General features: G+C 35.8%; 2 protein-coding genes across 2 annotated transcripts in view; both read left to right on the forward strand.

The window, feature by feature from the left end:
- The window catches only part of LOC107709062 (echinoderm microtubule-associated protein-like 3), a 35,668-nt gene extending 27,017 nt beyond the window's left edge, over positions 1-8,651 (forward strand). The window contains exons 12-24 of the mRNA XM_016513491.1: positions 594-689; positions 1,727-1,861; positions 3,151-3,289; positions 4,285-4,436; positions 4,549-4,674; positions 4,825-4,956; positions 6,306-6,373; positions 6,502-6,590; positions 6,799-6,896; positions 7,041-7,128; positions 7,231-7,329; positions 7,829-7,959; positions 8,214-8,651. Coding sequence (XP_016368977.1) covers positions 594-689; positions 1,727-1,861; positions 3,151-3,289; positions 4,285-4,436; positions 4,549-4,674; positions 4,825-4,956; positions 6,306-6,373; positions 6,502-6,590; positions 6,799-6,896; positions 7,041-7,128; positions 7,231-7,329; positions 7,829-7,959; positions 8,214-8,426 — 1,566 coding nt within the window. The 3' untranslated portion in view covers positions 8,427-8,651. The remainder of the gene's footprint in view (positions 1-593; positions 690-1,726; positions 1,862-3,150; positions 3,290-4,284; positions 4,437-4,548; positions 4,675-4,824; positions 4,957-6,305; positions 6,374-6,501; positions 6,591-6,798; positions 6,897-7,040; positions 7,129-7,230; positions 7,330-7,828; positions 7,960-8,213) is intronic.
- A 2,056-nt stretch (positions 8,652-10,707) lies between these two features.
- The window catches only part of LOC107709145 (metastasis-associated protein MTA2-like), a 22,373-nt gene continuing 19,815 nt past the window's right edge, over positions 10,708-13,265 (forward strand). Inside the window, exon 1 of the mRNA XM_016513588.1 lies at positions 10,708-11,117. Coding sequence (XP_016369074.1) covers positions 11,090-11,117 — 28 coding nt within the window. The 5' untranslated portion in view covers positions 10,708-11,089. The remainder of the gene's footprint in view (positions 11,118-13,265) is intronic.

A 13,265-nucleotide genomic window follows, 5' to 3' on the forward strand; every position in this document is an offset into this window, starting at 1 on the left:
TTTTGTCACGAAAACACACGCGAGAATTGGAACGGGAATGACGCGAAACAACACGTGAAACAGGAGTTGTTTATTTGAAAATGGATGTCGGGAAGAAATTAGCGCTGCAAGCTGTTTGCTCGATGAAAAATTTTGCTCCATTTATTGTGTCCAAACTTTTCTTTAAGCCATGTTGCTGCTTTTGTATTTCTTCCGGTGACCACAACCCATGCCTTGCTCTCTCATTGGCTGTAGCTCGTCACAACACCTGACACAACGTGATGTCGAGTTGGCAGACCGGTCCAGATATTTGGCATGCTAGATATTTGTTTGCCATCGGCGAGGTGTCGGCGACGCGTCAGCGAGCCTCTTTGATGCGTCGTTGTGTAGTTCACACATAAAGATTGCCGAGCGTCGATCACCCGCTGATTTTCCCCCGATCGCAGCCCGACCTGTCGGCGAGCTCGTTAACTTGCAAATCGGGCTTAAAATCCTGTAGTGTGAACTAGGCATACGAAACATCTTTCAAGAATATGAAAAAAAATTAATTATTCCCTACTTTTGAGTGGTAGAGTATTATTATTATTATTTATTTATTTATTATTTTTTTACAGGATGCTGGTACATTCCTGTGTGTGATCGACGATTCCAATGAACACATGCTTTCTGTGTGGGACTGGAATAAAAACATAAAGCATGTTGAAGTTAAGGTGTGTTCACATACTCACACACACACACACATACACACACAGAAATGCATGTTCGCGGTATATACTATCTACCAGACAATATCTACGTGAAGCTACATGGATATAGTTTACATTCTCATGATTAGAAGCCTAGCAATATTTTTTCAAGCACATGTGCAGTATTTCCTAAAAAAAATTCCAGGTTCGACCCTCCATCATGTCCGAGTCCTAAATTTTACTTTCTAAGATAAATTATCCTAGTGATTATTTCAGCAGCCCTTGACTGAATCTACAGCCAGCTGCCTGCGTTCTGTAAAGCCGTCAGCTTTATTGTGGATGTTTTTTTTTTAGCTCTGTGGGATCCTTTGTCCTAAATGTTTCCTCCTTCTTTTGCATGAGTGGTTTGAGCGGGGTTGCTATGGGAGCGACTAAATATTTTACAGTAGATTTGTGTGAGTGATTGTGAGCGTTTTAAGAACTGGCCATTTGTATGAAGTAACTTTTCTTCCTCGTGTTTTATTTTTGTGCTGTACTGCTAGTAATGGATTTAGGAAGTAGTTGGACTTAGCATGACGCTTTGTCAAGGGCGTTCTGTTTGCTGACTGAGTTCATCTAGATTTTCATCTCAATGTGAATTGGTTTATTTTTTTAAAGTCAGTTTGCGGTGAGATAAATATCATTCAGAAATTTCACAAGCCCTTCAGATGTATGTTTGAGGCGAAATTCTGGAAACAATAGTGCTTGAAGATGATTACGCAGAACAAAGTTAAGGAGCCTGAACAGTTTAGAAATCATAAACAATGACAATATCTTCTGCAGAGCTTTGAAGATGTATTTACAGTTTCTGGATTACACCTTTTAATAACACAGGAAAATTACAGTAATTTTCTGTCATTAAACTGACATGAGCTGCAATTGCAGCTGAAGATTGACTGGATGTTTGAAGTTGAATTGCAGCTTTTCTCCTATAATAACACTGAGCCATTGGCACAGAGTCATATATACTGTGGAAAACCATATGTCTTCACGCTGTGCGTCTATGTGTGTGTGTGTTTTAGAGCACTAATGAGGCAGTTTTGGGTGTGGACTTCAGCCCAACAGACACCAACAACATCATCTCCTGTGGCAAGTCCCACGTCTACTTCTGGACCCTGAGCGCCTGCACACTGACCAAGAAACAGGGCATCTTTGGAGTGAGTCCATATTTGGCCACTAATGGCGCTTTTCCACTGCATGGTACGGCACGGTACGGCTCGGTACGGTACGGTTCACTTTTTGGGGGTTTTCCACTGGGTACAGTACCTGGTACCTGGTACTTTTTTTAGTACCACCTTGGTTGGGGTTCCAAGTGAACCGTACCGTTACCAAAACGTGACGTGTAAACTCTGCTGATCACGGATTGGCCGGAGAGAATCGTCACTACCTGCGTCACTGAACTTGAGACACAAACACAAAAGAACCGCTAGATTTAAATCAGCACAGCCAGCGAAGCGTCGAACGCAACCGTTTTGAACGAGCGCACCTTTTTTTAACAACCAAAAAGTTCTGTGTGTGTGTTCAGCTGTTGCGGAAGTACAGACGTTCCTCTCGTTGATAGCAGAGGAGGGGATCCAGCGAGAGCTTGATGGGGCGACGCGGAATGAAAAAGTTTTTTTTAGGAGTCGTGGTAGTAGAGGCGGCATGTGAATAATCCCGCCCACTCTATAGCGGAACTGAACTGCAGTGGAAACACAAACCGTGCCGTGCCGTACTGAGCCGTGCCGAACCGAGTCGTACCACGCAGTGGAAAAGCGCCATAAGTTGACTGTCCTCCACTGTAAATTTGGTATCATTTGTTTTTCCATGTATGAAAATGGGAAGAAATTATATGAATTAACATCAACTCACTTACAAAGATGGACTATGGTATTACCATATTTTAGTGAAGTTATCATATAAGATGAATATAAAAAAAAAATATGAAAAAGTGTATCACAGTTTAATAAAATTTAAGAAACACAACTGTTTTCAACATAAAAAAAAAAAGATCTGTTTCTTGAGCACCAAATCATCATTAGAATGATTTCTAAAGGATCATGTGACACTGAAGACTGGAGTAATGATGCTGAAAATTCAGCTTTGCATCAAAGGAATCAATTGCATTTTAAATACATTAATATATAAAAAGTTATTTTAAATTGTAATAATATTTACATTTTAATTATATGTTTTGATGTATTTTTGACTTCTTTCAAAAACACGAAAAAAAAATCTTAACAAACCCCAAACTTTTGAACGGTAATGTACCTTGGGTGGTATTTCTATGTGATACCATCTGTATAATATTATCATTTTAAGTAATTTTTTTACTGTAATATGCCTTGTGACTTGCTTATGATTAGCTTTAAAGGATAGAACCACTTCGTAATGTATTTAACTATGAATTTACTCATTGTTTGGTATTTGTTAGTGTTGGTGATTTAGTTCATTGTTTCATTAACAGAAATACAAAAAGCCCAAGTTCGTCCTGTGCTTCGTGTTCAGTCTTACGGGTGATGTGTTGACGGGAGACTCTGAGGGGAACATTCTCACATGGGGAAAATCAGCTGCTGATACCAAAACATTAGGAAAAGGAGCAAAGGGTAAGCAAAATGTAATGATGCTGAAAATTCAGCTTTGCATCAAAGGAATCAATTGCATTTTAAATACATTAATATATAAAAAGTTATTTTAAATTGTAATAATATTTACATTTTAATTATATGTTTTGATGTATTTTTGACTTCTTTCAAAAACACGAAAAAAAAATCTTAACAAACCCCAAACTTTTGAACGGTAATGTACCTTGGGTGGTATTTCTATGTGATACCATCTGTATAATATTATCATTTTAAGTAATTTTTTTACTGTAATATGCCTTGTGACTTGCTTATGATTAGCTTTAAAGGATAGAACCACTTCGTAATGTATTTAACTATGAATTTACTCATTGTTTGGTATTTGTTAGTGTTGGTGATTTAGTTCATTGTTTCATTAACAGAAATACAAAAAGCCCAAGTTCGTCCTGTGCTTCGTGTTCAGTCTTACGGGTGATGTGTTGACGGGAGACTCTGAGGGGAACATTCTCACATGGGGAAAATCAGCTGCTGATACCAAAACATTAGGAAAAGGAGCAAAGGGTAAGCAAAATGATTTCTTAATTTTTGCCTGATAGACTTACATTTTAAGTATTACTAGGGATACACAGTATTTATCAGTACTGTATCGGGTTTTCATCTAAAATTAAATAATCCGTTTCACGTGGTTGTATGATAAAATACAGAAGAAATAATATGACGCTACTAAATAACATTTCATATACAGTGGGTACGGAAAGTATTCAGACCCCCTTAAATTTTTCACTCTTTGTTATATGAATTTTATGTTGTCCATTTAACATATTGGCCATTACATAAAAAAAATCATCGGCTTATCAGTATCAGCCAGAATTATTAACTGTATCAATGTACAATAATTTTTCCTTTACTTTTAACTACTTTTTTAAATATAGCCTCTATTACTTACTTGAAAAACTATAGATACTGTCCATCTTTTCAAATTCACTTTGCCACCTTTTTTCTTCTCTCCTTGCTTGCAGAGACATTTCAGATCATGAAGCAGACGCGCGCTCACGAGGGCAGTGTTTTCACTATGTGCATCCTGCAGGGTGGAGCTATACTCAGCGGTGGCGGCAAGGACCGCAAGGTCATCCGCTGGAGCGCAGACCTGGCACCTGAAAGAGAGTGTGAGGTGAGACGTGAATCTGCATTCTCTTTAAAACTGTGTTTGCAGCAATGTGAGTATATTAAACTACATAGAGTTTCTAAATCAAAAATGTCTTGAATGGCCTTTGCTCTTCCAGATTCCTGAGAAATTTGGTGCAGTCCGCACCATTGCGGATGTAGATGGAGAGGAACTGCTCGTTGGCACAACACGAAATGCAATCCTAAGAGGAACCTTTTCGGATGGGTTTGTGGCCATTGTACAGGTAGATATATTGGATTTATATGCAAATATAGTTTTTTAATACATTTTATTTATAAAACATTTTTTAATAAATTTCATTTAAAAAGCAGCTTCAGCAAAATAAAAGTTTTGATCTTATACTGCACTCTAAAAATGTGTATTGAATTGTCAGGGTCATGTGGATGAAATGTGGGGTCTGGCCACACACCCCACTCAGAACATATTTCTTACCTGTGGAAATGATCGTCAAGTGTGTGTGTGGAATGCAGAGGACCACAAACTGGACTGGTGCACAACACTAGAGGTCAGAGAGGTCACAGAAAATGAACTGTTTTAATGGCGCACTAGGGTTTTTTTTTTTTTTTTGCCACTGGCTGTATACTACATTTTATACTGACACCTATTGGTATGGATTCTGCATCAAACAATATGCTTGGAATAGAGTGGAAGTACACAGCTGAAAGCATTGGATAATATGTGACTCTGGAGCACAAAACCAGTCTTAAGTCGCTGGGGTATATTTGTAGCAATAGCCAAAAAAAACATTGTATGGGTCAAAATTATCGATTTTTCTTTTATGCCAAAAATCATTAGGATATTAAGTAAAGATCATGTTCCATTAAGATATTTTGTAAATTTCCTACTGTAAATATATCAAAACTTAATTTTTGATTAGTAATATGCATTGCTAAGAACTTCATTTGGACAACTTTAAAGGCGATTTTCTCAGTATTTTGATTTTTTTTTTGCCCCCTCAGATTCCAAATTTTCAAATAGTTGTATCTCAGCCAAATATTGTCCCATCCTTACAAACCATACATCAATCGAAAGCTTATTTATTAAAAAAATTGACCCTTATGACTGGTTTTGTGGTCCAGGGTCACATATGGGCGTTACTGAGATATATTCATTTGGTCTCAACACACTTAACACTACAGTGCAGAATTTTGGGGTTATTTATTTATTCATTTCAAATGTATTTGAAAGAAGTCTCTTATGCTCAGCAAGGTTGCATTTGTTTGATCCAATAAAAACAGTAATATTGTGAAACTGCATATTTTTATATATTCATAACTAAAATCATATAAATAATCCTAAAAACTAATATTAATAACTGTATATTTTTCAGTATTTTTAAGTGTAATTTGTTCCTGTGGTGGCAAAGCTGAATTTTCAGCATCATTACTCCAGATCCTTCAGAAATCATTCTAATATGCTGATTTGCTGCTCAAGAAACATTTCTTATCACTAGTAATGCTGAAAACCATGATGCATTTTTTCAGGATTCTTTGATGAATAGAAAGTTGCATTTATTTGAAATAGAAATCTTTTGTAACATTATAAATGTCCTTATCACGTTTGATCAATTCTTGCATTTTTGCTAAATAAATGTATTCATTTCTTTCAAAAAAAGAGAAATGTATACTGACCCCAAACTTTTGAATGTCAGTGTTTGTAGTATACAGTTTTTGTTTACACCACTGATGTCACTGAAAATCATTTGATTGTGCATAATTGTAAACATACTTGGAAATACTAATATTCATTTATTTAAACTTTTATGTTGGTGCGCCTTCAAAAATGTATACCAGTATTATCGTAAACACTCTGTAAAGTGACAATGAATTTAACATGAATCTTTATCTCTTTTAGGAATCTGGCCTGTGTGCTGATTTCAGCCCAAATGGAGGTGTTGTCTCTGTTGGACTGAGTACTGGAAGGTAAAACATTTACAAAACAGTGACAGCTGATAACAACTACCACTTCAGTTTTATAGTAAGCTTTTTACAGTGAAATGTTCCCTTTTTTTAATGGCTTTATGATGGTTTTTAACTGCTTACCTGTTTAGATGGGTTGTACTGGATCTGCAAACCAAAGAAGTGGTGTCAGACCTGACTGATGGCAATGAGCAGCTGTCCGTAATGAGATACTCACCAGGTCAGAGGTCAACAAAATCACAATAATAAAGGGCACAGTATAAAACAGAACTAAACCTTTTCTGAAAATTAGCATTATTACATTTATTAGTAGATGTATAACTGATAGCTTGTTTGTGGCACAATGTGACAGCTTTTACTGCATGCAGATTGTTTTGCAAGCCTGTTTATAGTCGATAACTTATATTTTACTGCTTACCAAAACACAGATGGCAGCTTTTTGGCAGTTGGTTCCCATGACAACTTCATCTACATTTACAACGTCACAGAGGGTGGCCGGCGTTATACACGATTCGGAAAGTGCACAGTAAGCAAAGCATTTGGGTCAAGTACTCTAAAAGATGTCAAACTGTTTTATGGTGGTTTGTCGTGTGTAATGTTTTATAGCGGTCTGTTTCTGTTAAAAAGCACAATAAGTTGTGCAGATAAAATGCATTCCCTGTATGTACAGGGGCACTCCAGTTTCATTACTCACCTCGACTGGTCCAAAGATGGAAAATACATCATGTCCAACTCTGGAGATTATGAAATTCTATACTGTAAGGCTGCACGCTTGGGTTCATAACACAGAAACATATTCCAAGAAGACAATGAGTAATATAAATGATAATGCATTTGAACATTTATGTTTGTGGAAAAAGGGGATGTCGCAAGTGGCTGCAAGCTGTTGAGGAACCGGTTTGAGAGTAAAGATCGAGAGTGGGCGTCCTATACCTGTGTGCTTGGATTCCATGTCATGGGTGAGAGAAAATCTTTTTTTTTTAAATGATTTTAGGTATAAGTGGTTCTTGCTAAGGAAGCAGCACAATGAGCATATCTGTAAACCAGAATAAGAGTGGACTCACTTTACGCCGGCTTTGTTCATTTTTTTTTATTTGCACATTCACACCATACACTCTTCTGAATTTAGTAAAGTCCAAAATCAACTCTATCCTGCTTTAATAACCAATGCTGATGTAAAAAAAAAAAAACAGAAGACCACTTGGAAGTTTTGCATGGGCAAGCGCCAAATGTACATTAGTTAAAAATAAAATTTTAAATGTTTTGTTTTTTGAAAATCAAAGTGTTTGTATGTGTTAGATCATATTTATTAATATTAATTAATTATTTATTATTATTATTCATTCATAAATGCATTAAGTGTATTCCCCTAATGTTGCGAGTCCCCAAAGTCCTGTGCATTGAAAGCATATGTAAGTGTATATGTTTACCGTCTTTCTAAATTGTATTGCTGTCTAGGTGTGTGGCTCGAGGGATCAGATGGGACAGACATCAATGCCTTGTGTCGATCACACAGTGAGAGTATGGTGGCAGTAGCTGATGACTTCTGTAAGGTTCATTTGTTCCAGTATCCATGTCCCAAACCAAAGGTCAGTCGCTGCCTGATGTATTTATTGAGAGTCAAAGAAATTATCATTTTAGAATAGAAATAAAATTAAACAATAAATCTCATTGGACTCAGTATGCTTAACAATGCATTAAAGTTTGATATAACAGGCCAGCTGATGTAGTATGTATTGTATGCAGATTAATAATTCACATATTTACTGTAGGTAATTTGTCAGAGAATGTGTTTGTTTATACTGCGAGACATTAATCATTTATTTCCTGGATTCTCTGTCAGGCTCCAAGTTATAAGTACGAGGGCCATGGCAGTCATGTGACTAACGTTCGTTTCACACATAATGACAGTCACCTTCTGTCAATGGGCGGCAAAGACACCTGCATCCTCCAGTGGCGAGTTAAAGGGGCGGGGACTGGAGACCATTCCAAAGAACATCTAGCTTCTTCCTCTTCTGTCTGCTCTTCCTCTAGCTCTCCAGTAAATGGAACATAGAGAGACATACACCAGGAATACCAAGAAAGAAACAGGCATGATATTCAAGGAAATGAAACAAGGAGGAAATATCTCATTGCACAATCTGCTGTGACATGAGGCATTTGGAAGGTTATGCCAGCTTTTGTGAAACATGTCACAGTGTTGTTTTACCATTGAAAGGTCGCAAATAATGCATAGCTGTTCACTACCTACATTTCTTCATGAACTGACATGGCCAAAAAATATATACAGGTACATCTAAAAAAATTAGAATATCATGAAAAAGGTCAATATTTTTTGTCACTCATTTCAGAAAGTGAAACCCATATATTATATAGATTCATTACAGATAGAGTGAAATATTTCAGGCCTTTATTTCTTGAAATTTTGATGATTATGGCTTACAGATAATGAAAACCCAAAATTCAGTGTCTCAGAAAATGTGAATATCGTAAATAAGTTCAATATTGGAAAGTCATGGTGTCACACCCTAATCAGCTAATTACCTCAAAACACCTGCAAAGGTTTCCTGAGCCTTTAAATGGTCTCTCAGTCTGGGTCAACTTTAGTCTTTGCAACTTTACAGATCTTCTTTATGCACCAAGAGCTTGTAACACTCCAAAGAGAAAGGAAAACTTGAAATCGCATCATATGACCCCTTTAATATCCTAATGATTTTTGGCATAAAAGAAAAATCTATAATTTTGACCCATACAATGTATTTTTGGCTATTGCTACAAATATACCCCAGCGAATTACGGTTTTGTGGTCCAGGGTCACATATTGTGTCTGAAATTTGCTTTTTTTTTTTTTTAAAGAAATGTATTCTTGCATTCCAAAATCAAAAGGAAAAATAATAAGTCTAAAAAATTGTGGTGGTCTTAAACATGTTTATGTTCTTAATGCAAAAAAAAAAAAAGACATTTTTTTTCTTTACTTTTGTGAATTGTGAAAAAAATTGTGAATTTTGACAATTGTGAAATTCAACACTTCAACACATTTCAACACATCACGAGACAAGGATGTATTCAATGAAATGAATCTCTAGTTTTTACATGTATCATGCTTTTACTCCGTGTATTTCAAGTTTACATGTGCTTGTTTACTTCATAAAGCTTTTCATATGCTTATTTTAATCATCTACTGTTTTTCCGGTCATTAAATACTATATGCATAATTGTCTGACATTACATTATTAACCATAAATCATGTCTCTGTGAAGCATTGTGTTATGGGCAGCAGGATAATCAATGCTTTATTTGCTATCAGGAATATGTCCTCTGTCCAAAAACTTCCAAAAGGCTTGTCTTTTATTGATCAAGTCAGTTTTTACAGCTTGTTAAACAATGTGAAATTGTGTTATTTTTAATCAAATAAATACATTTTAAAGTAATAATGTTTTTGTCTGTGTGTGCTTTAAATGCCATACAGTACCTGAGGTGAATCAGTTTTAGTATTACGAAACGCCACCTAGAGGACAATTGGAGCAAGACTTTTTTTAATAACGGATTGCGTTGCTGTCTGTAAGTCTATAGAGGGAAGTATAGCACCACTTTTCACTATCCTAACCTGATTCTACGTTATGTCCACAAGTGAACATTTCTGATCGTTTGCACGATTGGCTATCATATATACCTGCATAAAATATGAGAAATTTCATTTTTAGTTTAAAAGTAATTAAATGAAACTTTAATAGGTCTTAAGGTGTATACAAATTTATTTATTTATTTGTCTGACAACTGATTACACTTTTTTTAATGCACAGTAGTCTCATGGTTCTGGTTTTTATAAAAAAAATTAATTGAAATTATTTTTATTTTTAAAAGCTCAAGTTTCTGTTTCTTTTTTATTTTGTTGTTTTCAGAATAACAAATAATGTACACCTATGAATTACAATAAATCATGAGAAAAGAAAAACGACATTCAACGATTAATGAGTTTGATATCCTTATGCCGTATTTATGTATACATAACCATGTATGTACATGCAAAATTCGTTCTAATAATAAATAATAATCAATGACATTCAATTTTGATTCTAAAGTGGGATAAGCCTCTCCACATTAACTTGGTGCCACAAAATAAATCTATAATAACCGCATGCTGCCCCTTAGAAAAAAAAATACTTTATATAATGTCTTTAGATTTTTTAATAGTAATTATTTACCAGAGGTCAGGTTTCTGTTTCCCGGGAGATTGTCGAATCCCAAGTGACGTTATGAGCTTCCGAAGATGACGTTGGAGAAGGGGTTGCGTGCACGCGCGCCCGTATGTGTGTGTGCGCGTGAAACAGAGCGGAGGTGAAGAAGAGGAGGATGAAGCAGGGAGCGGAGGATGGGAGGAAGAGTGGAGTGTGAGAGAGCGAAAGAGAGAGACAGGCTGGCTATCAAGGGCTCGTGTGAAGTGTGAATGTCTGGAAGGGGCTTCAATGGGAGTTTTATCGCAGCGTCGAAACAAAGACGCGATTTTTTTACCATCCGGAGAAACATTGTAGCGGAAACTTTAAACTTTTACCCGCCAGAGCGGCAGCGCCGTGCCGGGTCCCGGCTTTGTCTCGCAACGGGGGGAAGTACGCCAGTACACGCGAGGATATAAAGAACCAGCAGCACTTTTGGATACGCATTTTTATCCACACAACGAGAGAAACCGTGATTATTGTGTTTGTTTAGGGGAGTGAGAGAATGGCGGCCAACATGTACCGAGTTGGAGGTGAGTATTATTGTTAAGGCTAACACTAGCAGCAGGCTCGCGGGGGTTAGCATTAGCATTAGCGTGAGCGGCTGTTTCCGCCTTAGTTACAATGAGCGGAATCCCGTTGCTAAGCGAGCTAGGCTAGTTTCGTTACGGCTGCATTTGGGTTTACATGAAATTAATTAATTATTTATATATGCATTTAACTCAACTTTCAAATTCACGTGGATGTGAAAACTTGCATCGGGTCGCAAACTCTTTCTTTTGTTCTTAGTTTTGCTTCTTTAAGTAATTTGCCGCCGCAAGCAAATCAGCTAATTATGATGGAACTCTTCCGTTAGTTTATTCACTTACGATGCTTTTTACTCACTTTTTCGAGTTTCATTCAAGTTTTTGTCGTACACGTTGCCTGAACTGTGCCATTCTGTCAAACTTTTGACAGCTCAATTATAGGGAGTCTCACAGAAGCGGATGCAAAGTCTTTCGCTTTTGTCACCTGTTTGAAAAGGAACATGGTCAAAGAATTGTTTGTTTTTACGGATATTTGATCATTTAAACATTTTGAACTTGATGAACCTAGATTTAGAGTTCAATGAAAGGTTCAGAACAGGAAAACGACTCCAGTTAGTTCATAAGTGGAACTATAAGTTAATTAATTAATTTATTATATTTAATCACAATTAAATACTGTGCAAAAAAGAACTAGCCAAATATAAAGCATTGTTGTACAGTTCAGAATATGTGAAATAAGGAATAGGAACAACAACAAAAATGCAAAGGCAACAAATCTATAAAAGTAAATAAAGAAAATAAGTCAAATAAAAATGCAATATTTATAAAGTTACATAAATTTAAAGAGCTTTAATTGATTATTTTCATAATTTTTTTTGTTTTCTCATGTTTGAAAGGGTTTCATAGTCCATTGTGAAATAAGTTTTACAAAAGGTAATACATGAGGGTTTTGTTTTAGTCATTTTTGTCTTGTGAATATAAAACTTGTTGTAATGTAGTTTTAAAAAATAAAACATATATAGGTTTCGCAATTAAAGTAAAATATCATAAGGTTCTGAATGTAGAGTTTTGTTGTTTTTTTATTTATTTTTTGTTATGTCCATTTTAAAGTCAATCCAAAAAGAAAGAAAGAAAGAAAGGGCAATAATAAAAAAAAAAAAATTCAGTAGCTTCAGCTGTAAGTTTATGTATGGGTCGTGAATAATTTCTGTGCTCATGCATGTGCAGATGTAATATGATAACATAGTTGCATCTAATCCAATGCCGTTTTTTAATATATGAAGATACCCATCAGACTACTGTACAGTGTCATGCATGAGCATCCTTTGTCAGCATGATGCTCCTCACTGTGTATTGTAATGCAGTTTACCTTATAATAATATTGTATGTGCGTTAGCGTCATTGACTGCAGCATGACATGGTGACCATGCACATTATAGTGCTTTTATTTTCTTAAATCCAGGAATCGGCTGTAAATAGGTCACGGCAATCCGGCTGTGTTGCTTTAGCAGATGCAGCTGATTGCTTTATTGCAGTTGCAGATTGAACAGGCAGGGTTTGATGGGAAGTTCTGGAGGAAAAACTGGCTTATTACACGCTTGTCAAAATGTATTAGAGTTTATGACTCAAGACTAGGTTCAGAGGAAGGAGAAGTCTGCGTCTGTTCAAAACGGTCGTTTTAAATGTTGTATACAATTAAGATGCTGGCTGTCATACGATGTAGGATTGTATTGTAATGATGGTTTTTCATAGATACTGCCATGCATTTTATTGCACTGTTTGCTAGGGCTGTCAAAATGGCTGAAAAACTAAATTCGAATTTTTTACTTAAATATTATCAAAATTTGAATTATATTCTAATTTAAAATGCATAATTTCAGTTAGGGTGAAGAAAAGCTTTTGGCTTCTCTCCTGAGGCCACATCGAGCAAAATATTAATAATGCATGTTTATTCAAAGCATAAAAAAATTACAATCTGTGAAAAAAGTGCATAATGTTTAAAATAATGTTTATAAACCAATTATAATTAAGTTGCTTAAACAACTATAAACAAAACAGCATCATGTATGTATGTATAGTTTAATACAAAGGACCGAAAGCCAATCACACAGAGTACATTTTTCATTTAAAAACATGAGATGCAGTGGGATGGGG

The sequence above is a fragment of the Sinocyclocheilus rhinocerous genome, unplaced genomic scaffold, assembly GCF_001515625.1.
Source record: "Sinocyclocheilus rhinocerous isolate Xijiao unplaced genomic scaffold, SAMN03320098_v1.1 scaffold611, whole genome shotgun sequence".
Classification (NCBI taxonomy): Eukaryota; Metazoa; Chordata; class Actinopteri; order Cypriniformes; family Cyprinidae; genus Sinocyclocheilus; species Sinocyclocheilus rhinocerous.